The sequence below is a fragment of the Colossoma macropomum genome, unplaced genomic scaffold (genome assembly GCF_904425465.1).
Source record: "Colossoma macropomum unplaced genomic scaffold, Colossoma_macropomum, whole genome shotgun sequence".
Taxonomy (NCBI): domain Eukaryota; kingdom Metazoa; phylum Chordata; class Actinopteri; order Characiformes; family Serrasalmidae; genus Colossoma; species Colossoma macropomum.
The window spans coordinates 6466135-6492493 of NW_023494792.1; the positions used below are offsets into that span (position 1 = coordinate 6466135).

The 26359-nt window shown below is 40.9% G+C and overlaps 1 protein-coding gene and 1 long non-coding RNA gene across 2 annotated transcripts in view; one reads left to right on the forward strand and one right to left on the reverse strand.

The window, feature by feature from the left end:
- Positions 1 to 26359, reverse strand: part of LOC118811494 (dedicator of cytokinesis protein 2) — a 123478-nt gene that overhangs the window by 34830 nt on the left and 62289 nt on the right. Inside the window, 1 exon segment of the mRNA XM_036575715.1 lies at positions 26140 to 26235. Coding sequence (XP_036431608.1) covers positions 26140 to 26235 — 96 coding nt within the window.
- On the forward strand, positions 1656 to 23844 carry LOC118811496. The gene is made up of 3 exons (XR_005007481.1): positions 1656 to 1905; positions 19136 to 19210; positions 23820 to 23844. It is a non-coding gene; the product is annotated as an uncharacterized LOC118811496 (long non-coding RNA).

Consider the following 26359-nt stretch of genomic DNA (forward strand, 5'->3'; position numbering starts at 1 on the left):
TGAGCGCGTGACATTCTAAATGCTAATGAAACACAGTGTGTGTGTTTGAGAAAATCATGTCACACACACACACACACACACACACACCCACACACACACACACACAATCTGTTTCCTCCATCTCGGAGGCACATGCAAGGTGAGCACTCACCTTTTTGGCCCCAGTGTGCAGCGCTCCTTATTTTCAGACAGAATGCTTAGACACCCTGTTTATCTTCAGAGAGCAAAATATCACATATCCACAAACACAAACACACAGGTAGGCAACCGTATGTCTACCAAAGTGCATGCATACACATTTTTTCCTTTGCTATTTTACCCCTCCATAAATCTTTCCACATATTCACATTGCCTTTGGAGGGACAGGCACTACAGTGTGTATCTGTTGTACAAATTTGCTGCACTTTTCTGTCTTTTAGGTTTGGGGGCTTTTTCACTCATCTCATTCAGATTCTAGACTTTCTCTCACTGATTTTGACTCTTATCTTGCAGAAAATTTGGCTTTTGTCTCATTTCTTGCTGAAAGGTTAGTAAAGGATAGCCCATAGGAACATGTGCTCAATGTTCCTGTTAAATAGAAAATGTTATATTAAAGATTTTAAAAGTATTATAGTGAGCAACAATTCTGTCCTATGAACTGACCTTTCCTGACCGTTCTCTGCTTCACTCTCCTCTTGCATTGACTTGATTTACTGACTTGCGTTTTTTTTTTCACAGCCTTTAGTTGTGTAGAGAACAAAAGAAACTCAGAGAAGGATCAGGAATCAAGAGAATGATGGAGTGATAGAGAATAACAGGAGAAAGTGATAGAGAAAGTGAGATAGAGAGAAAGACAGAGAGAGCGTGGGGGGAGAGAGAGGGAGAGGGAGATAGATAGATACCCATATATATACATGGAGAGCGAGAAAGAGAAATGCAGAAAAAGAGAGAGAAGGAGAGACACAGAGAAAAAAGAGAGAGAATACAGACACACAGATCCAGAAACATATAGTTGGACAGGCAGAAAGAGAGAGGGGGGAGGGAATGAAGGGATGCAGATATACAGACATGCAAAAAATATATAGTTAGAGAGAGAGGGAGAGCCAGAGGGAGAGCAACAAAAAGCAAGACAGAGAGATTTAGAAAAAGAAAGATACAGAGAGAGACAAAAGAGAAAGAAAAAAGAAAGAAAGACAGAAAGGAGAGAGTGATAAAGAGAGAAAGAGAGCAAGAAAAGGGAGAGAGAGAGAGAGAGAAAGAGAGAGAGAGTATAAACTAGATGCATGTGAAGCTACCTGACAGCCAATGCAATACATCAATGAGAGCTACACTTATAAATCAGTGACTGTATATCAGCGAAAGGAGAAAGAAGACTGAACAGTGTGAGTGTGTGTGTGTGTGTGTGTGTGTGTGTGTGTGTGTGTGTTTGTGTGTGTGTGTGAGTGTGTGTTCCTGGTCGTCCCAAGAGTTGGGATCTGTGTACAGTCAGAGTCCTGTACTGCACTCCAGTGTAGCAGAGCAAAGCAGAGAAAACCAGGACACACAGCAGGATTAACACACACACACACTCACATGCGCGCGTGCACACCACAGAGACACTGAGGGAGGGAGAGAGGGAGGAACGAAAGGCTTGGTTAACCAGTAGACGGAGGCAGACAAACGCAACAGAGACACAGAGAGAGAGGTGTGTGTGTGTGTTTGTGTGTGTGCATGTGTGGTAGAAAAGAGAATGGAGGAATAAAAGAGAAGAATAAAAGAGAAAATCTAGAGGGGAAAAACGGAGATACATGCTGAAGTGTCAACAGTCTCTGCGGAATGAAAGATAAAAGAGCAAGAGAGAATGAAAGAGAGAGGGAGTGACACAGAAACGGAGTAGAAAAGAGGAAAAGAAGAGATGGACATGGTGATCACACACACTTTATGAAGGTCGGTACTTTACATGTGTGTATGTGTGTGTATGTGTATGCGTGTGTGGTAAGTTTATTGTATTTCAGCGCAGAAAAAGGAATTATGCATGTATAATTATGCAGGTCATTAGAAATGAGCAAGTTCACTGTATGTAAACACATACACTTGAGTGTTAAGCTTAGCACTCAAGACACTGTTTGTGTAAAGGTCAATATGAGTAGTAAAGTGTACAGCAAGAAACAGGAGAAAGGTGTGTGTGTCGGTGTGTATGTGGAGGTAAGAGAGACTGGACATTCTATATATTGATATATTGTTAATGTTACAACTACATAACTACCCCCATTTCTCAAGACACAAATGCTGAAGACTTTATTTTAATGCAAACTTTATCTAAGTCTGTCACTCTCTCCTGATGTCTGTGTGTTTGTGTGTGTTTGTGTGTGTTTATCTTCATTTATCTTATCTTTTTGGGTTTACATGTCCTGTTGAATTATAAGCTCTCTGGACTGTAAACTACATAAAGATTTGTATTTTGTCTCTAACTCTCTATAAGTAGAAATATGTGTGTGTGTTCAATTTGATTGCATTCAGTATTTCCAGCTATACTTAGATGCATCTGTATGTAGAGTTCACTCAGATCTGAACTCGTATCATGCGGTATGAAGTATGAGTCAGAATGGACTATAGGAGCAGAATAGCATGTACATTAGAAAGAAAAACTCATATAGGGAAACACATACATTGAGAGAATAATTGCTTATTCAAGGAAACACATATAGATGTAGTTATATCTAAGGCATATGTAGTTGAAGCTTGTATTTGTAGCTTGGATACATTCTCTGAGTGGACAACAAAGCACTTTTGTAAGTTGCTCTGGATAAGAGTGTGTGCTAAAAGCCATAAATGTAAATACAGTGAAATATTTATTCTACACTGTCTCTCCTCAGTCGTCACTACGTACATTATATATATATTATATATATATATATATATATATATATATATGTTTAAATAGTGATGAGTGAGGATCTGTTTTAATCTGCATACATGACTCAATGACGTGTGTGTGTTTGTGTGCGTGTGTTCTCATGTTGCATAAAAGCAGGTGTGTAATCCTACCCATCTGTCAAAGAGAGCTTTAATGCAGCATTGTGTGTGTGTATGTGTGTGTGTGTGTGTGTGTGTGTGTGTGTGTTCTTTCTGCGTCTTAATCATGGGGCATTTATCCTAAATTGTCCTCTTATGTGCACATACAGTATGTGTGTTTGTGTGTGTGTGGGGGGGGGTTTATAATATAGCACAAATGGTTTTCATTACAAATGGCTGTGTAAAAATGGGGTCAGATTTAAACTGATTACTATTTATTTTTAGCCATAAATCTGAACATTGTTGCAAGCTTTCGCAGTATTGTGCAGGGATTTTAAGAAATTATGTGTCTGTGTGTGTGTGTGTGTGTGTGTGTGTGTGTGTGTGTTGTGTTTAATACACACTACAAGAGTTGGGATCTGTATGTACTGTCATATTAAGGGTGAGTAAATTGTATTCATGCTGTAGCTAGAATGAGTGTAGGTTTTGTGTTGGCGACAGACTTTATTACACCCATTTGGTATCTTAAGTGATTCTTCTGCGTGTAAACAAATGTAATTACTTGCATTTTCAATCCCACACACACTGTCTCATGCACACACACACAGATGTACAGCCACACACAAACACATGCATGCTAAGGCAGCCAGAGTGACAGTGCACCGCCTTCTCGTCTCCTGTACTGCCAACAAACACACCCAGAAACATACACACAGAGACAGCAGTGAACGTATTCCATATGGGTGTTATACATTCCATAAGAAATGCTCTGAGTTTCCAAATCTGTCTCAGCCAGCACACATTTCACTCTCACATTCTCAGCCTCACACAACACTGAGCCACATTAACATCTCAAACACACTAGAGGCAGGAAAAAGTAAAGGTAGACTGGAGCGGCCCTGCGTGCAACGTCTTCAAGCGGAGGGACAGGGAGGAGGACAGCAGAGAGGACCCCTATGAAAGTAAATGCCAAAATACTACAAATTGTAAAAACATACAGTAACATACATTCAATATGTTATTATTATAGATGAGGAGGAAAACTATTAGAGTATGAGGGAAAAAAAGTCACAGAAACAAGGCGGATTTGGTAAAAACACTGACAAGAAAGTGGGAAGGAGAAAGAAAAGCAGAAGAGAGAAGTGGGGGAGAGAGAGTTAGAGATAGAGAGAGAAACAGAGAGAGAGAGAGGTGGCTATATTATGGTGACAGTGATGGAGAAGGAGTCAAAGGAGAGATTTCACTGTGTGATAAACAGGACACAGGGGAAAAGGGAAAGAGATAGAGAGAGAGAGACAGAGAGAGAGAGAGAGAGAGAGAGGGCTGAGTGCTAGGGCAGGGGTGACTGTAGAGGAGAAAGACACTGATAGTGATGGAGAGAAAGAGAGAGGGCAGAGGGATAAAGATGAGTGGGCAGCAGAAGAGAGATAATGATGGAGGATGGAACATGGAGGTTAGGAGGGATAGCTGGACAAATAGAGAGATAGATAAAGAAAGAGAAAGAGAGAGAGAGAGAGACAGAGAGAGAGAGAAGGCTAGACAGAAAGAGAACATTTAGACAGGCTTCAACTTCTCACACTCACACACTGTCATCTCTGACACTCTGCCTGTGTGTGCAGGAGAGAGAGAGAGAGAGAGAGAGAGAGAGAGAGAAAGAAAGAGACAGAGAGAGAGAGAGAAAGAAAGAAAGAGACACAGAGAGAGAGAGAGAGAGACAGTGACAGTAAATGTCAAACACGCTTAGCCTTAAAGAGAGATGAATTAGAAAGTACCAAAATGTTCCCTTTGCTTTACTCTCCTGTGCCCTAACCCAAAAAAGCACACACACAAACACACACACACACACACACACACACACACACACATATAAACACTTTTCCGCTACTCTGACTTTGACTGAAAGCACTGTTTGATTAAGTGATTGAAACTGAATGAAAATGGGATGTGCTTGTGTGTGTGTGTGTGTGGTCTTTTCAAATCTCTATTCTCCGCACTCTGCTTCATAGCCACACTAGGACCTCCTTTATGCAAATACACACACACAGCCTTCCTCCACGCACTCATGTACACAAAGCAGGCCTATAAACCTCTGAGCACACAACAACTCAATTAATTTCCAAAACTTAAGGAAACAATTCGGTGCATGAATCTCACAATTCACCACAATCTGATTCCACTATTTTAGCACAATCCTCTATTTTTAAGAACACCCTAAACACACAATAAATATTACTAGATGGACTATCTACACTGCAGTGTAGAACACAGAAAATGAAAACAACACACCAAGCCAGATCATTTAATTTTAGTCTAAAATTAGCACCTTCTAAACCGAATGTTTTTTGAAGTGATTATTACAAGCTAGAGATGGTATGATACCACTTTTTCTTTTCTGATATCGACATCAGTCTTGAAATTAATATTGATATGTCTTCTTGAAAAACTACTTAAAGCATTTCATTTAAGACGAGCAACTAAAATAAGGCTATGTATGCTATACTCAAACTCCTCAAACGCTACTACCCCCCCAAAGGACGAAATACACACCTAACATCACATCACACAGTATATACAGTGCATGCTATTTCAGGATAGATTTGTTACTGCATCGGACTGGACTTCATTTTCTGTCGATATCGGCCCAAAAGCATACCTGTCATCATATCAATGTCATCTTTAATCAAAGCAGCTGAATTGCCACCTTCAGATTGATGCATCACACCCACACACACACACATTCACACTCAGACACTCTTCTTTGCTTACTGCAAATATATACACATGGTCCCTAATGAATCAGCATAAATAGCTCATAGTGAAGCAGTGTTCTGAACACCAGGCCATCAGAGTCCAGTTTCCTCTTGCTCCTGAGGGAGGTGTATACTGTACAGAAAATGGAGTGAGAAATCTATAAAGTTAAAGCACAAGCGATGATTATGCAAATGCTTTGTTGTACAAATAAATGTATTTTTATCCCTTTTATTTTCTTAAAACAGTGGTGCACCATCTCTCCCAGCATAACTGATTTGTTTTAAAGCTTCATGAACTTCATGTTTCAGGATCCTCGAGGCATTCATTAATCCCAATCACAGAGGCTTGGCATTTAGTGCAGTGCAGTGTTTTTTTCCTCATTGTGAACTGAGCCACACTTTAATGCACATAGGAAGAGAGCGAGAGAGAGAGAGAGATATCACCTTGAGACACCCACTTCAGACTTTCTCCCAACACAGTGATCAATACATTACAAGGTCCCTTCATAGTGTGTGCACGTGTCTCTCTTTGTTTACGTGTAAGCAATCTAATGGCCTTCCTTGATTAAATTCCAATGTGATTTGCCTGTTTATTAGAGTGCATGAGGGAGAGTGAGGGTGTGTATTTGTGTATAGGTGTATGTATTTGTTTAAAGGTGTGTATTCAGGGCTCTATGTAAACATTTTGAGCAGGTAGCACAAACATTGTACAAATTATAATTTTAGTTTGTACAGCAAGTAGAGGAAAGCCTGGTTTAATTTAAAAGATTCTGCTCTGAAAGTCAGTTAAATCACAGCAGTGCCCACACATGAGGAACATACTTTGATACGCCTCTCGAAACCTGTTGAAATCTCTGCTTTTCTCAACTTTGACCCTGAGGAAGCACACAAACAGTTAGCTAAACAGTTACTGTGTTCTTCTACTTTCTACTTTGTTGTTGTAGCATCTTGAGTATGATATATATTTATAAACTTAAAAAGCTGTTGCATATATGTTTTACTGCAAGTGCCTGTTAGCTAGCTAATTTATTTAATGTAAGCTATCAAAGTGAAGTTAATGGGCAGTGGGGCTGTCAGTAAGAATTATACGTATTCTACTTATTCTTTTTATTTTTTTTCACCAGAACATATTGTAACCAGTCTGAGGATGCAAAATCTTCTTCTTTAGTAGTAACAGTTTGCTTTAGTTTTGTTTGTTCAGGTTATTTCTAAGCATATAGCCAAGCTAACTCAGAAAGATTGTGATTATGGATATATAAAGAAAGCAACCAGATGTAATCACACACACACACACACACACACACACATTTTCTAAACCACTTATTCTTCTGGGTCGTGGGGGATAGCAGGACCCTATCCCAGCAGCCATTGGGCAGAAGGCCGGGTCTGAAAGTAATTACTTAAGTAGTTTACTCGTACTCAAGTAATTTATCACTATAACAACAGCAATCTTACTTAAATACCACCTGCACTTTTTTGAATGGTTAAGTCCTCTTGAATAGCTTCCTCTGTACTTCCAAGAAGAAGCGTGGGGCACTTGGACGTATCACCATCTAATATACTAAAATATGCTAATCAGAGGATTAGGGCATGGCAACAAGAAACTAGCTTACAGCTACAGAACATGCCGGTGCTAATGTAGCTTACTTGCTTGAAATGTCTGGACTGTGCTGTAAGCTATTAGTTAAAATGAATAAACGATGTTGGTAATTAAAATTACAACAGTGTCAAATTTATGGTCCACATCTATTTACTGAACTGTTAAATAAGGCTTAGAGCTCTCCCAGTAGCAGGCAGCATGCTACTGCAGTAGCTTAGCTTAAAGCAACTTCACACTTGACAGCACAGGTTCATTTTGACTTATTGAAGCTCCACTGACCCAGAATAAAGACTCAAATCTGTGGGAGTGTACTATGCTGTTCTGTGGCTTGTTCTACTGTCCTTGTTAGCACCAGAGGCTGACATTAGTTTGGCTTGAAGGCTAAAACATTTTTACACATCACCAGCAATTCCAGCTCACCGATGCTCCACTGAAGCAGGTTTAGCAGACAAAGACTCAAATCTGAGTGAGTGAAATCGAGCAACTGGTACTGGAGTAACAGAAAGAAAAGAATAAAACAGGTTCTGTGATGTATTGAGCTAAGTTATTAGCTGGATAAGCTAGTGCTAACATGATCAATTCGCCTGTGCTCTCCTTACCACTGTTAAACATTTAGCACGTGTCGTTCACACACACACACACACACACATCATAAACTGCTTATGCGATCTAAATCGCAGGTGGGGTGCTGGAGCCTATCCCAGCTGTCACTGGGTGGAAGGCAGGATACACCCTGGACAGGTCGCCAGTCCATCACAGGGCAGACGGGCAGACAGACAGACATACACATTCACACCTGGGGCAATTTCAGCATGTCCAATTGGCCTGACTGCATGTCTTTGGACTGTGGGAGGAAACCGGAGTACCCGGAGGAAACCCAAGCAGACACGGGGAGAACAGGCAAACTAAACACAGAAATGACCCTGATCGACCGGCCGGGAATCGAACCCAGGCCATTCTTGCTGTGAGGCAACAGCACTACCCACTGCGCCACTGCACCACCCACATGCTGTTTAGGGGTGATGAATTAAAAATTTTGCTAGATTATTTTCTTATTATTAATGTTACAGGAAAAGCCTTTGTCCTCTCAATCTCATCTGCTCAGGCTGTTGAAACAGAGTTCTGTATTCCCCAATCGCAGGGAAGTGGGGAAAAGGGAAGGGTTTGGAAGGCGAGTGAGCATTTACACTTTGCAAATTCATTTATATTAATAGATCTTCACATTCTTAAAGAGTCTTAAGGTTTCTGGGTGCTACTATGCCATTTTTGTAGTTTCTTGGGAATAACAATAATACATAAAAGTATTTATTATTCAACTTGGATTTTTTATGGTTTAAATGACTTTAATTTTTAGTACTTCGTCCAACTCACTACACACATGCGGTCACACAAAGATCTGTTTTTTACTCTTCCAATTGCGTGTGCACACAGGTATATATATTGGTATATGTGTATAGGGATTTGTTTTTGGGTATATGCGTACGTGTTTGTGTACAGGTGTGTGTATACATGCAAGATTTGCATGTGAGTGCAAGGTGTGAGTTTGAGTGTGAATTCTGCTAATGAACTATTTAAAACAGTTATCTTTATGTATCCACTGAATACTGCCTTTACATATCACTGTTTGTCTGCTTTATAAATGTACTGAGAGTCTGTGTGTGCATTTGGTGTGAGAGTGTCTGAATGTGAGTGAGAGTGAGGGGGTTGAGTGTCAAATAGATCTCTCTAATGAGCGTGTTCGGTAGCTTTCTTTTTATCCTTGTAGATGGTGCTCTGTAATGGCTCCTACTTATAATGAAAAAGAGTGCACTCTTCAGAGAGCTCCCAGCATGGAGAAGTTTCTATGAACTAAATCAAATTGTAGCCAAAACCCCCATTAACTCACTCCTGTAGAGCCAGACGACACAACACCAGCGTAATGGAGAGTGTCTAGTGTTCCCTTAGAGGAAAATGTCAGAGAAATTGAGTGGACATGTAAGAGAGTTCTAAACTTCAGCATTACTTGGCTTAAGACACCCTGCAGAACTCCCACCTGAACTCCTGAAAAGACATCTGAGAACTGGAGCAACTCGGTTCAACATTTTCACTGTACGATAATCTAGTAAAAAATTTGCGGGTCTTCAAATGCAAAGTTCTGCAAAAAAACTTTTCTGTACATTTCTGTGATGAACAAAAACATGACAGTTGTTCTCTGCCTCATTTATTTTTGATAACATAACTACACTGGCTGTGAACAAGCTGTTGGAGGTTTGCAAAGTTGTTTGCAAACTTTTCAGTTTGGTTTATTCATGGTCAATAACGCCATGCGATTGGTCACAAATGTCTGAAGTCTGCACAGAGAAATGTGCACTGAGAAATATAAAAAAGGCTGCTCTAATGTGTTTAGAGGGAGTATTGTTTGCTCAAAACATTGGTTTCTTAGTTTAAGGCAAATGACACATAAGCAGTAACACACAGAACTGCATCAGTATTTTGGAAAAGTCAGCATTGAGGGAACTGTCTGATCATACACATCATAAAGCCTGCCTGAGAATCACAATCCACTTGAAATTGCCCCTGACACAATTGGTTATTTTCTCAGTAATCAATAACCTCTTTTCCAAGTAGAGCAGAATGGGCTCCACAGCGGACTGGTGACACGGTTACAATTTCTTACCCATCTGTTGTGCTGTTGAATGAGAAAACTACACAGGACAGTGGCTCAGCAGCACTGTTTAATATTTTACAGTTGTCATTATATTGATGGTTTAACAGTCGCTGATTTATGTGTTATGTTTTATATAGCTAAAACAACCAGGGGTCAAACTAACCCCAAAGAACACCGATGTGTACAAAAGGTGTATACAACATTTACAACATATAAGCATGTTCATTTTATGTTTACCCAGTTGTCCCCATTTAATTAGGAAAAGTCATGATGTCAATCATGTCAATCAGAAAAATGATGTCAATTGTTTATTTAGAGACGTTAAACACTTGATCAGGTGGAAAAATTGTACAACTGGTAAAAAATACATTTTGAAATGTCAAGAGTGATACATTTCTGTAGATTGTATGTGGATTGTCGGTCAGTTGAAGTGATTTGAATAATACCTAGCGATGTGGGTAGATGAACCTGTGGGTAGATGAATCCTTTTCTTAACTGACCATGTAATTGTAAAGCACAACCTCCTCCAATTGTTTCTAACCAGTAGCTGGATGCATGAATGAGTCACATCCCTGAGATTGGGTCCAAGTTTAACGCCTGTTGACTGAAATTCTGCTTTAGTTTTATATCACTTTGTACACCATCACCTGTTTGGTGTGCAAGTCATTTGCCTTCTTTTGTTGTGCACACTTTAAGTACCACCCAGTATGTATGAGTGTATTGCAGTGACAGTATCAGTGTACTGCTTGCTGTCTGGGCATGCATGTGTACTGGGAGGCTAAGTGAATAAGAGAGAACTGTTTGTGTGTATATATATGTGTGTGTGTGTGTGTGTGTGTGTGTGTGTGTGTGGTCTGTGTTATTTGGACTGCAGGGACACCAGCCAGTAATCGATACCCAGGGAGCTGTGGATGAAGCACTCTGTCACCAATTTCTCTCTCTCCCTCTCTCTCTCTCTTTCTCAAATACACATACACACATACATACATACACATGCACACATAGACACAGGTGTGTGCCCAAAACAATACAAAACTAGCTAAAACACAACTAACAAAAGCAAATTAATCACTTATGCTTTTGTATTACATCCTTCACAAAACACAAAACACACACAAGCATTATTCACCTGCACAGTGCGACAATGCAAAACACACACACACATCATACAAGAGTGAGAGAGCTGAACAGAGACAAAGCAAGCAGAGAGAGAGAGAGGACAGGGACAGAGACAGAGAGAGGGGAAGAGACACAGAGGTAGAGATAAGAGAGGGAGAGAGAGAGAGAGAGTGAGAGACAGAGAGAGAGAGAGACAGTCAGATAGTAAGACAAAGAGAGAGAGGTAGAGAGAGAGGGACAGAGAGAGAGAGAGAGAGAGAGACAGACAGAGAGAGAGAGAGAATAGACAGAGCAGCAGCAGAGAGAGAAAGATAAGAGAGGAAGAGAAAGATAGTGTTAGTGAAAGAGACTGTGAAAGAGAAAGAGAGCCAGTGAGAGAAAGTCAAAGAAAGAGCTAGAGAGAGAGAGAAATAAGAAAATGAGAGAGAGACAGAGAGAGAAGTAAGAAAATGTGTCTGAGACAAAAAGAAAGACAAGGGCAAAGAGACACAAAAAAACATGGCTAAATGTGACAGTGCACACAAATGCATTATGGTATTAAGAGATTTGAAGACTGGCAATAACATATACTGACCCTTCATTACACACACACATACACACCCCGTAAACAGACAGAGCATTTAAAATGAGCAGTGTGTCCACAGGGAAGAGAGGGACAGAAGGAGAAACACAAAGTCAAGAGAGGATGAGTGTGAAAGAGGTGGGGAGGGAGGAATATTGGCCCCGCTAGAGTGGATAGAGAGATCAGGGAGGCTTTGAAGGAAGAAGAGGAACGTGTGAGAGAAAGAGGTGTGTGTGTGTGTGTGTGTGTGTGGTGGAGCGAGAGAGTGTGAAGGATAAAAGCTGAAATATCGCTGTCTGCTGCAGCTGAAGCGCGGCATAACATTAATGGACAAGACATGACAGGAATGCAATGCCAGGAGCACGGGAGTGGAAGTGCATGTGTGTGTGAGTTGAGAACGCAGGGGTCATTTCAAGTGTGAAAATTCAATTACAAATTTAGGGATGGAACCCAATACAAATTAATTATTTGGACTGAACAGATAAGGCACCCTCAACAGATACACACAGGTGAGACAGTATTTTTATAGCTGTGGTCCCTCTGAAAGTTTTCATCTTCTTTTTTTCAGACCAGAGTAATAACTCAGAAGACACTACAAGACACTACAAGACACACAGCAAGCTCTGCTTGCTCGTCTGTTACTAATGAGTCTGTTTCTCTGGTAGCCCAATCTCCGTCCTACTTACCAGCCCTAAACACAGCCGTACTAATCTCCAAACTGACCCCATAGTTCTATACCAACTGTCCCGTTTACCAATCATGAGAACAGCTTTATTAATCTCCGAAATAATCCTATAGTTCTATGCAACTGTCCCAATAACTAGAGCTAAACACAGCCTTGTTAATCTCCTAAATATTCCTATAGTTCTATACCAACTGTCCTGCTAACCAGAGCTGAACACAGCCTTATTAATCTTCTAAATATTCCCAAAGTTCAAAATCAACTGTGCTACTAGCCAGAGCTAAACACAGCCTTATCAATCTCCTAAATATTCCCAAAGTTCTATACCAACTGTCCCACTCACCAAACTTGAGAACAGCTTTATTAAAATAATGAAATAATCCTATAGTTCTATGCAACTGTCCCAATAACTAGAGCTAAACACAGCCTTATTAATCTCCTAAAAATTCTCACAGTTCTATACCAACTGTCCCGATAACTAAAGCTAAGCACAGCCTTATTAATCTCCTAAATATTCTCACAGTTCTATACCAACTGTCCCAATAACTAGAGCTAAACACAACCTTATTAATTGCCTAAATATTCCTATAGTTCTATACCAACTGTCCTGCTCACCAATCATAAGAACAGCTTTATAAACCTCTGAAATAATCCTATAGTTCTATGCAACTGTCCTACTAACTACAGCTAAACACAGGCTTATTAATCTAATAAATGTTCTCATAGTTTTATACCAACTCTAAAGCTAACTAGCTCTGAACATATCTTCATTGATCTCCAAAATAATTCCATAGTTTTATACCAACTGTCCTGCTAACCACACCAAATCCCAATTTATTAATTTCAAAAATAATCCCATATTTCTATACCAACTGTATCAAGTTTCACAAAGTCACTAGCCTGCAAAGTAGCATTTTACACATTGCATTGATTTAGAACAAAAAAGCAGCTTTTCATGCATTCACATTTCCTGTTCTAAGAAATGAAAGAGCAACGTAGAATTTACAGGCACATGCACAAAACATTGCTACCTGCATAAAGAAACACTTTTGTTTTGATTTCACTTGTTACATACACCTTATTAAAATGTTGCCTGTATAAAAATATATACATCAAATTAAGATGTCCATTGTCTGTATAAAATTACATATATACTCTTTCCCTATTGAAATTCAGATACAGATGGATGTGGAAGAGTGTGATTTTGGTGAGAAACACAGTGATTATGCTGTGATTGCCATGACGTCTGCAGTGATTCTTTGTTAATATGAACAGTAACCCAATCAAATTAACAGATGAGAAATTGCCTTCTGATATTCTAAAAACGTAATGCACTCAAATCCCCTGCTAAATTAGCTTCAAACCCCCTTAACACACACTCACACACACATCTCAGCCACTTCCTCTGCCTTTCCTTTCAGCATCCTAATCAAGTTCACACACTCATACACCATTTAATGAGGAACAAGGGCATGCGTGTGTGTGTGTGTGTGTGTGTGTGTGTGTGTGTGAGAGAGTAGCCCTATTTGATTATGATATGTTTCTAGTATATACACACCTGTTCATGCAGGTTATGTTTATGTGTGTGTGTGTGTGCTGCATTGCTTATTATTAATGTCCTTCTGTCAGAGGCTAATGGGGGTCATTAGCATATTAGGCTAACGATCCAACAAATAACACACAAGCACACACACATACACACACACGTGAAGTGAATAAGAGCAGACCAACAGCTTAGAGACAAGAAAGTAAGAAAGACGGGGCTTAGCCCAGAACAAGATAACAGCTCAGAGAGAGAAAGAGTGCTTACACCCAACAGAAACAAGAGACAAAGAGCACATTTCTAATTTAAAAAGAGCGAAGGACTGGAATTAAGAGGAGGAAGAGAAGATATAGCGGGATTTATATCAAAAAAGTGGGAAACAGAAAAGGACACAGGCAGAATGAGGAAGGATACAACAAAAATGAGACTGCAAGAGCCAGAGAGAGAGAGAGAGCCAGAGAGAGAGAGAGAGAGAGAGAGGTAAAACAGAGAAAGTGAGCAACACAGAGCAAGAAGAAGAGAGACAGAAAAGTATACAAGAGAGAGATAAAGAGATGACGAGAAAGGAAAGAAAAAAGAGAAGAAAAAAGAGGTGAAACAGAAAGAGAGAGAAAAAGAGAGGGATAGTGACAGAGACAGTATAAAAGAGAGAGAGAAATAAAGATGAGACAGAAGAAATAAAAAATAGAGAAGAAAGCAAAAAAGAGAGAAAAGAAATGAACGAGAGAGAGGAAGAGAGAGACAACCAGAAAGAGGGGGGGGGGTTAAACAGAGAGAGAGCAACACAAACCAAGAAGAAAGGAGAGGGAAAAGTACAAGAGAGAAGAAGAGACAGCAAGAAAGGAGAGATAAAAGAGAGAAGAGAGGTGAAACCGAGAGAGAGAAAAAGAGAAAGAAAGAAGATAGAACAGAAAATAGAGTGAAAGGAAGTGAAAAAGAGAAATAAAGAGGAGACAGAATTAAAAAAAATACACAAGAGAGGGGTACAAAAGACAAAACATGAACAAGAGACAAGAAGAGAGCGAGACAGAGCGAAGAAGAGAGATTCACACAGAGAAAGAGAGAAAGCAAAGAGAAAAGAGGAAAGGGAAGCAGTCTTTTGCTCAAGTCACTGAGAATCTAGTTAAACTCTATTATAATTCAGCACAGGCCTGTATTATGTTCCCACAATTTAACTCACCCTTTTGGGAACAAATTGCAGTAGAACGCTTTCTGAGCTTCTGAAAGATGCACACGGTGCCCACCTGTTAGCTTATGAGTTCATGCAAAGTACACTAAAAATCTCAAGCAAAGGATATTAAAAGAGCTCTTAAAGGAGCTCAAGTGCTTGTTTGAGAAGAAAGACGTAGAGAGATTTTTACTTCACCTTATTCTTCCTCCAGCAGTGGCTCTGAAAATACAGCCTTAAAGGTGGAGTATATTGTTTATTGTTAAAAAAAGAATATTTTGTCATTCAAGAAGTTCTGGTTTTTCTCACTGGCTTTTAAGCAAACTGTGTTATTTCAGAGGGAGGCTACAGTGCAGAAATGTCCCTGTAATAAGCTTCCAGCAGGCACAGCACAAGTGGCAGCTTGGGTCTAAAACAGGCTTAAAGAAATCCCATATTAGGGCCAGTCGCACTTCATGAGCGGTTATTTAATGAACTGTAGCCTGCTGCTTAGACAAGCCTTGACTGGGGCTTAAAAAACTTTAAGGCTGGAAGTTCCTAATGCTTTCATTTGTCTGCTTTGTGGCTCAGATGAAAGTATCATGGAGACACTTTAATTCTGGAGAGCCCATGGTCTTGAAGGTCTGGTGATATTCCTGCTTAAATACACCCGGTTTAACTCAGTACTAAGACTACATTCACATTACAAGCCTTTTTGTTCAATTTCCATTATCTGTTCAGATCTGATTTTTTGTGTTTGTGAGTGGCCCATATCTGTCCTTAGTGTGAATACGAACTGTGCCCTCAAAAGACCTCGGCACACACATTCTATCAAGTTAAAGCTGCTGTTGACATGCTGCCAACCCTGGATGATGACAGCATAAAAAAAATCCAATCTCATTACAGTCGCATGGCCATGTATTTGTATTTGTGCTCTGAAAAAGTCTGATGTATATCACATTTATGCAAAAAAGAGGATTTATGCCACTAAAACCCTGTAATGTGAAATAGTCCTAGTTACCAGTTTAGTAGTTGTGCTAGAGCAAGGAAATCAATCAAACTGTGCAGGACACCTGCCATCTTGTACCAGAGTTAGGCACCCCTGTTCTAATTGGACTAGTTTCACTGACATGTGCTGTCCTCTCCTGGACAGGTGCAAAGACAGCCGACGGGACCAAACAAACGGCACAGTGATATCTAGCCAAAGTCGAAAAAGCCACTAGGGACCTTTCACCACAGACAAAGCCAAGAAGTTCAGAGACACAAGAGGATCTCCCACTAATGAGACCTTTAGAGACCATTTAGTCTTTCTCTCTCACACAAACACACACCCACACATATTTAACATTCTATGAAGTATAATCATCTTTGGATCAAGCAGCATGCTGGATAAGAGACATCCCTCGCCCTACAGCTCCCGCTCAGGGGGCTGAGCCAGCTGGAGCGGGTGATGGGCCGAAGGGCAGCCGAAACGACCAATCCGGTGCCAGTGCTGGGGGTGCCCCTTGCGGGGGGGCGGGCCGTCCTGTCGCAGAAATGGGGTCCGCTTTGCAGTGTGGGAGTGCAGACGTCGCCGGGGTTGCGCTCTCTGCCCTCCTTAAAGAGGAGAAATCAGCCAATAGGCGCAGTCCATGGAGTCTCCGTCTCCACAGAAACCATGTCGCTGGACAGGGTGAGGCCAGCCATCAAGGGGGCATTTCAGAACTGCATCAGCAACGTGTCCCAGGATGACATGTCGCAAGACGGTGGCATCTACTGCCAGATCAAATCTGTCCGGACTAACCCAATTCAATCAGGATGCAGGAGCAGTTTAAAGCGGAACCCCCGTTATGCCAACGGCAGCATAGTTGCACCAGAGTTGGTGGGTGGAGTCTCCAGCGAGGGGGCAGAAACAGCAGAGGCAGGAGGCCAGAACCGGGACAAAACTCAAGAACCCAAGCGGGGCCACTCGCTGAGAGGGGAGAAGGCTCGCCCTGTAGGCCACTGTGGGATTGTGAGCTCTTATGCCACACCCCCACGACCCTGCCGTATGATGACATCACCCAGGCTATGTGGCACTTGCGGACGAAGACAATCTCAAGCCCCGCCGTGCATGGTTCACGCCTGTCGCAAACGAGCAGCCAATCAGATCCGAGCGAGCATGACTCTTCCGATGCCACCCAAAAAGGACCTGCCCAGACTGCAGAAGCAGCATTCTAGCGAAACAAACCCAACAAACACTTCCCACACTGATCAGAGTATGCACAAAGAGAGCAGCTCTCTTTCTACACAGTCACAGAAAAGAGACACAACTACGCAAGAAACACAGACTCAAACAAATGATGTGGCCCGGCAATCGGTACAAAACAAAATCTGTAAAAATGACTCACTGAGCTCGCAATCATTTAAAAGACAAAGTAAACAGAAGTCATCACAGCACACACAGACGCAAAATGCACAAACAGGAGCGCCTATAACAAAAATCCAGCCAACAGAAACAGCACATGAAAAGCAACACACGCCGAAGGACATGCAGCCTCAAGAGGAGTGTGTGAATAAGCAAACACCCCCAGCTCCAGAGTCTGCACATTCATCTGTGTATGTCACCCCTAAACCCCCTCCTCCTGTGCTTTCTATTGGCACAGAATCAAAAACTACTTCCACTCTCCCACCTAACAACTCCTCCCAGTCGAAGCCTACAGAGCTAACACCGAAAACAGCATCACCCAAAACTGAGAATAGGTCAGAGACCAAACCCACACCAAAAACTCTCCCTGCTGATCAAGAACCTACAGTTGAGAATGACGCAGAAACCAAGCCATGCTCGGTAGACCCTATTCAACCCCCGCAAAAGGACATGACCACACCAGATGTCCCACAATGCAATGGTGTGCCGACAGCACTACAAGGCCTACTCCAAGACATAGAGGAGAACCTGCTGTCCAACCAAGAGAAGATCAAAGTTCTACTCAATGTGATTCAGGACCTGGAGAAGAGCAAGGCAATGAGTGAAGGGTGAGAAAGAAAGAAGGGCAGACAAAAAGAGAAAGAGAGGGGAGGGGGCAGAAAGACAGAGGGGTGAAACAGAGAGAGAGCAACACAGAGTGAGTGACTGAGAGAGAGAAGACTATGAAAAACAGAGAGAGAGAAAGAGAGAGCGAGAAGGGGAGTGAGAGTGAGAGAGAGGGAGGACAGTGAAAAACTGAGAAGGGAGGATGAGAGTGGGAGAGGAGAGCAAGGCTGTGAGCGAAGGGTGAGAAAGAACTAAGGACAGACAAAAAGAGAAGAGAGAAAGAAAAGAAAGACAAAGAGAGAACTATGTAAGACAGAAAGACAGAAAGCGGGATGAGAGTGAGAATAAAGGAAGAAAGAGAAAGAATGAGAGTGAATGAGAGAAAGGGGACAGTGAAGGACAGCGAGAGAGAGGAAGGAAGTGAGAGTGAGAAAGAGAAAGGGAGAGTGTGTGAGAGAGACAGAGAGAAAGAGAGAGAGAGGTAGAGAGACAGACAAAGGAAGATGGGGCAGTGAATGGGCAAGAGAGAAAGCGAGAGAGAAACAGAGAGAAAGAAACAGGGGGTAGTGAGAGAGTGAGAGGAGAGAGAGTAAGAGAGACTGACAGAAGCTGAGCGAGAGAGAGAGAGTGACTCTAGTTGGTGTTGAAACTCATAGACTGATTCAGTATTCCGCAGCTTGAACATCCCATAATTCCCATGGTGAAAGTGGTCTCTCACGGCAACCCCTAAGGAATCAAAATCATCAATAGACATTCTCCCCCCTTCGCTGCTCTCTCTCATCTTTTAGACTTGGTTTCTCTCATCTCTTTCCTCTCTCTCGCCTCCAATCCTTATTTACCCTCTTCCCTTAACCAGCACAGTCCCTCTTACCTCTCCTCACTTTTTCCCTTTTACTCTGCCTGCTTTTCTCTGCATCGTCTCTGCATCGTGTCCTCTCTCATTCCCTATGCTTCCTTCCCCTCTATCACTCACTTTGCCACCTCTCCTCATGCTGTCAGTTCTCATCAGCTGCTCCTGACAGACAGTGCTGCTCTGTGTGTGGATGTCTGAGAGTCATTTGTAATCCTGCCGCGGTGAGTAATTCAAAATTCTGAATATTGTTTACTGTCCTGTAAACAGCCGCTGCTCCTACAGAACAGGGCAGGACATCAACAACTGCTCGACGTGTCAGAAAACAGCCTGCATCATTTACAGGTACTATCCACAATGCATTACATGTTGGCATTGGCGCCGTCTTCTCAGCAAACATGTCTCCAGAAGACGGGCTGATGTGTTGGAGGTGGTTATTTATATGAGTTTAATAAGTGGATTTGTTGTAGCGCTGTGGGTGAAGGCTGTTCTGCTCTGTAGCGTTTTATCATTAAGACGCAGAGGGTTCATACCGCCAATTAAGAGAAATAAAGCCCTATGGGACACTAACACACATACACGAATACACACACACACACAAAGAGAGAACACACACTGTGGCCCAGAGCATCATGGGATATGCAATAGCAGAATCACCCCAAAAGAACTGGGATGCTCCAGTCTTCGCTCTTGCTGGCATGAACAACTCAGCTTCATGTTCACTATTCACTCTCTCTCCCTTTTTCTTCCTCTCTCTGTCTCACTCTGTCTTCCTTTCTTCTTTATCTCTCTTTTCCTTTTTCTCTCCCCTTCTTCCTCTCTCCTCTCTCTCCCTCCCTTCACACTCTCTCCCTCTCCTGCATTCATTCTCTTGCTCTCTTTCTTTTTTGTCCTTCTCTCCCATCACTTTCTCTCTTCTCTCTCCCCTTCTTCATCTTTCTCTCACCTTTCTCTCCCATCTTCCTCTCTTTTTTCTCTTCCCTCCTTGCTCTCTTTTTCTTTCACTTTCCTTCCCCTCTCTCCCTTCTCCCTCCCCCCCCTCCTCCTCTCTCTCCCTCCCTTCATTCTCTCACTCCCTCTCTTCCTCTTTTTTGTCCTTCTCTCCCATCACTCTCTCACATTCTCTCCCCTTCTTCCTCTCTCCCTTCCATCCCTCTCTCTCCCTTGCCTCTGTCTCTCTTCTATTTTATGCCTCTTTCCTCTATACCTCCTCTCTTCTCTTCCACATCTCTGTCTCTATATACGCAACCCCCCCCCCAACCCCCCCCCGCCTCATTCCTCTCTCTCTTTTTCTATCATTCTTCTAAGCTGCCAGTTCCATCACACTCTCTCGTGCCGGGATGAAAAGCATCAAAAATTATTCCACTATTCTGAACTTCAATCTGACACACATACAGACACACAGACACACACACAGACAAACACACACACACACACGCAGAATGACCCGTGTGCACACACAAGCTTCAAGCCTCTTGCTCTCCTTTATGCTTTTACATACACGCAGACACACACTGAGGTAAAAGAAGCCGCAGGAATCAATTAAGAACAGCTGCTTTTTTCTACAGAAGCTTAATCCCACAACAATACAGAGAGAGCAGCCAAGTGCACAAAACATCCCCACACACACTTTACAATATGCAAAGCTACACACAGACAGACAGAAAGTTCAGCCACACAGCAGCACTGCAGGATAAACACAGTTTATTAGACACTTAAGTTTGCACCTCACAAATCATCTGTCTTTTCAGCTGGAATACAAAAGCAGAAAAGACTGTTCACATTCATAACATTATCTCCTGCTTTTCTTCTTTTTTTTCAGACACACACACACACACACACACACACACACACAACTGTGCCTGGCTTTGTGCTAACTGTTGGTTTATGATTTCTGGAAGATAAAGTTTATTCTTCAAACTTCTCTCTCTCTGGAGAAATGCTCTGCTTTACAGGGATTTCCAAAGAGGAATACACTCTTCCCTCTCTCATCTTTCATCATTTATTCATCCTTTCAATCCACTTTTCCTCCATTTCTCCCAGCTCACTTCTTCATCTCTTCTCCTTCTTTTCTGTCTCACCATCTCTACCTCTCTCAACATCTCTTTACTAGGCTCTCTCTCCTTTTAACCCAAAGTGTTTGCATCTCTCCAACGTCTGCCTAAGAGTCTCCATCTCTCCATCTTTCAGTCTGCACTTTCAGCCTTGCACTCATTTCATGCTGACGCAAGGTGCATCTAATGGAGCTGGCAGACACACACACACACAAGGGTTTGCTACAAACTGCAAACTTCACAGCCCCCTTTTCCCTTTTCTGTGTTCCCACTCTGCCTTTCAGAATAGCGCTCTATTCTGACCATTTTGCAATCGTCCACACATCCTCACTGGACATGGCTGTGGCAGCGTTGTCACAATGCAAGAATTCTGACCTTCAGATACCAAGTATAGTATACCAAAACAATACTACATTGTTACAAATAAAGGTACATTGTGGAGATTCATTTTTCATTCATCAAGGTACAAACAATGTAAATATACTCTCAAAGGTACAACAGTGGTGGACCATAAAAAGTTTTTCCCAGTGAAAAAATACATATTTGTACCTTTTAATAACCTGAATGTTTTAAAACAGAACACTAAAATAAAAAGCCTGGAGACGAGACGGGGTGTGTGGAATCAATACATCTAAGAAAATCTCAGATAATCTCAATGGATTATGGTTCAACTACATTCCCTGACTAAAAGTACTGAGATGTATACTTTTTTTTTTTAAGTGTATGGAATTTGGAATTTTGACTCTGATACTAAGAGTGCAATGCTCAGTACATTAAAACAATACAGTCAGAAACGTGAATTTGGACTTTGATATTAGCCTAATATTAAACGAAGAATAGCAATGATACTACAGCAAAATCTTTACAGTCTTCACTTTGATATTTATACCAAGTGTAGTACCACAATTCTTAATGCCACAAACTGGCAAAATTAGCATTTGACTTCAATTTCAATATTAAGTATAGTATCATAATACCAAAATGGCACTACAGCCAAAAAAAAGAACACAAAACAATTGCCTTCTGATTGCTCAAAGCTTACTGGACTGACCACAGAAGAATGTTCAAATTCTTACAATTAACATCTTTGATTTTCTTTTATTCAACCTTCTTTATCAACACTAATCTCTTTATTTTGATGAAATCAACAAAAACATAGATACAAACACATAAATACAATCAAATACATAACTAACTAATTTAAATATAGCCTCATTCAGCATGTTCCAAAGCGGACAACGAAACTAGGATATACAATTTTTCAAGTACAATATCGGGCTCGGGTTTGTTCATGCAGTAGATCTGTTTTTATTTAAAGGAATATGTCTATGTAAATGTTGTGTACTCTCATGCATATTCTCTCTTACTCGCTCTCTCTCTTTATCTCTCTCTCTCTCTCTCTAGTAGCATTATATTCCATAGCCATGATCTGATTAGCTCTGGAGTTTAAGCATTTCTGTAGTAGTCGTGGTGATAGAAGCTTTAGTCCAGTGGGGATAACAGTTGATCAGAGGAGGGTAGATGATGTTCTCTGCCAGGTATAATCATCAATTAATATATATTTATTATATTAATTACAATTAAAATATGATAAAAATACTGATTATGTATTACAGGCTTCAATTTCATGTCCTCTAATCAAACTAGCATACATAAGTTGATTTGTTATTAGGTACACTACAACGTCAGCTGAAGGTATTACAGAACTGAAGGTAGTAAAGTCAGAGTATTGTACTGTTGGCCACGCTGTGTTACTAAAAGGCACTGAACTTTCAACACATTGTGTAATACAATTTTATAGCAGTACTGTCCAGAGAGTACAGGGTCTTTCTCTCTTGCACATACATTTTCACACACACACACAGACAGACTGCAATAGTGCATGGCCCCCTAACAGAGGGCAGTTTAATATTGGAGCCTACAGCAGGATTAAATGGGTCGTTATGTATCTCTCCTCACTACCACTAATACGGAGGAACACAATGCTGCCGTTCCAACACCAGCCGGAAGGCAGCATTTTAGAGAGATAATTAAGAAAAAAAAATGGAAAGAACAATAGAGAGAGTATTAGAGAGAAAGAGATAAAGAGAGAGAGGGGGGACGCTTAAGAGAGATGAGATAAAGAAAAAGAGGAAATATGCAGAAGAAGACAATGGGTCTTTGAAAATGAGAATCAGGACAGAAAAGAGAGGTATGAGCTGCCCTGTTTGTATGTGTGTGCGTGATTAATGCTTGCCTGTTGTCCTGTAGTTTGTCTTAGAGTTGACTAACAGGCTGTTATAAGCGCCCCAGAGATTAGACTAAACATACGTCTCACTTTGTCTTTCTCTTCCTCTCTTTCAAAGTCATACATTCTTTAATAACATGACAAGCTTCTGTTCCTAAAAGCAATGAACAACTTCAATTAGTTTTCTTTTTCCAACACTTTTAGCCAGACAACACATCCATTAGATACAGCACGTATAGCTTTCACAACATAATGCCTAGCTGAATGTTTCTAGGAACTTTTGATGACTTTAAAAGATTAAAGTAAGCCATGGACCGTAGTATTTAGTATGTTTATACTTGGATCATGTGGTCTGCATCTAAAATATGGCTGCATATATAAATTCCATATAGCAATTATATTGCAACATATTTTTGTATAATATTCTCACTGCATATTTGTATTTATCATCTGTAGATATTGTGTTGTACAGCTATAGAGAGAAATTTCCTAAGCCTCATCACAAGCTTTTCAGTGTATAGATATATGATGTGATAAATAAAAAGAGTGACTTTGACTTACAGCGCTTGTGGTATGCTTTGTGCTATTTTAAAAACATCTTGATGAAACCTGAGGTTATAGATTATTCTCTCTCCCTCTCTCTCTTTCTATCTCTCTCTCTTTCACGTTCTAGTGTTGAGCATGATTTTCGGCTGCAGGAGGGCCGTTTCCAGAGTGTCCTTGAAGCACTGGATGTGGAATACGATGTCCCAACACCCATCCCTAAACAACCTGCCCCTTCTCGACCCCGTACCAAGAACCGTGTCAAGAAACTCCGCAAGAAATGCTTCTGGTGGCTTTAGCCCTCGACAACAACCGCTACGACAACAGTTACCATGAGCATCGTTATTACAGCCAAAGCCTCTGAGCATTCCGATTACAGAATCCCTGTCTGTCGCCAAGGAACAGGTCTATGTGTTTATGGCTTTTGGTTGCTGAAAAGTATTCAAGTAGCTATGGAGGTACACCAGCACTATCATCATGGAGAGGTGACATATATCCATAGAACTTCATGACAAGATTGTGGATATTAATCTCGCCCCAAGTATGGTAGAATCTGCAGAAACAATGCAACTCTGCTTTTCAGAAGAACAAGTGGATATACTTCTCTTTACCTTTATAAAATTTATTTTTTAGTTCTCATACTTTAGGTTCATGAACAAAATATTGAGAAACCTTCTGTCCAAAGACTGGAGAGAAAAACCCAACAGGACAACAAAAACCTTCAGGACATTTCCAAAGTCCTGAGGGAACTGACAGCCAGAGACTCCAGCCAATCAATAGCCCCTTCTCGGTTGACTGACAGAACTGGGATCCAATCAATATTACCCTTCACAATGACTGACAGAACGCTAACCCAGTAGAGACACCTTGTCCCAAACATTTCATCACTGCATTCCCTGCCTGAAGAGTAAATGTAGATGCCTGAAGTTCCTCCCAACTTAGGCTGCGCTGACTCCAGTCTAAGCTCAACAGAGAGTGTGAATTCTCATCCAATTACTGATAGCATAACATTAGCATGGGTAGAAACAGTTACATCCCAGATGCACTCATTTTAATCTTAATTGGTTGCTTGCAGCCTGAAACTCTAGAACAGGAGTGATGCGGGATTTGCATCGTCAGGCACTGAAGAACAGGATAAAAAGGAAAAGTCTGTTTAACTATTTAAGCCTTGCTCCCTCGCATACACAATTGCCCGAGTCACTCTCAACGGCAAGATTATTTTCAGGCTAATGTCGTCTGGATGCACTTATGATAATTGAACAACACACAGACATAGAGACAAGAGATTGGTCTGAAAATGGATATGCATTTGGTTTTCTCACACACACTTATTATAGTTTCACAGTGTGACTTCATTAGTGGAATGGATGCACAAGTGTCTGCGTGCATACACACACATACTTAGTCTTCCGCTGTTCGTCTGTCTTGAACATAGACACATCACCATTACTGTATTTTTGTAAACTGCTATTTGAATAGGCTAAAACTACATTACCCATGATTCCTCTTGCCTACCTTTAGCTGTCCTCACGGCTGTTTGTAACTGATATATTTGGGATGATATAAATAAAACATATTTTGATGCAGTGATTGTTTCCAGTTTGCTGACTGTGGCAGGGCAAGAAATATGTTGTGTTTTCTATTTAGAGAAAGGGCCAGACTCTGCAGCAGAGTGATTTAGTATGTAAACCTATAGGAGGACTGGGCACACTGCTTTCTTCCCTTCTGAGGATTTGCATGTTTCAAGAGAAATACTTCCATAAAAACAAACAGAAATGAAAAATGACAGTATAGGTAGAGTACCAGAGAGAAGTTCTGATAAGGTGTCTGATCTGATCTTACCTGAGTCTACAGAAAACAGCAAACATGACACGGTGTATGAATGAGTTTCTAAAGCTTTTACAGTGAATCAACAAAATAACAAAAACATAGGTTATAAAAGGAAAGGAGAGGGCAGGAGAAGAGAGGAAAGAGGAGAAAAGCATAAAAGGCACTGACTTTGGTGTAATACACACAAAAAGCTTCTATTTTTTTAACATTGAATCAATCAAAATTGTAAGTTTTGCATACAATTCTTAATGGGTTTCTCAAACTTTTTCAGTGTAGGTTTCTGTGCGACAAGAAGTTTCTAAAACCTTAATAACTACTCAAAAATGATGTAGGGTTGGCGTAGAACACAACAAGTCTCTAAAAAAGAAATCAACAAATGAAAAACACAGTCAGGCAGAAGAGAATATAGGATGGGAATAGAGAATAGGTGAGGAGAGAAGAACAGAGAGAAGATATAAAAAGAAGAGAACAAAAAGTGAGGGAATAGAAGAGAAAAGAAGAGGAGAAAAGTAAGAATAAAAGATTAAAAGAAGAGATCAAAGAGAAAGAGAGAAGAGAAGAGAAGAGAAGAGAAGAGAAGAGAAGAGAAGAACACTCAGCGAGATAGCTGTAAAACTCACGATGAGGGTGTGTTCTCGGCCCATGATGATGACCGTGCGGTTTATGGTCCTCAGCAGAGATGTCACAATTTTCTGGATATGCTGAAACGTGTCTCCCTGTAATCATATAGAGAGGAAGAACAGAGATAAAGAATTAGAGAATGAGAGGAAGAGAGAAAGAATGAGAGAAAAAGAAAGCATAAGAAATCATGTAAAGAACATAAATAACACCCATTACTCT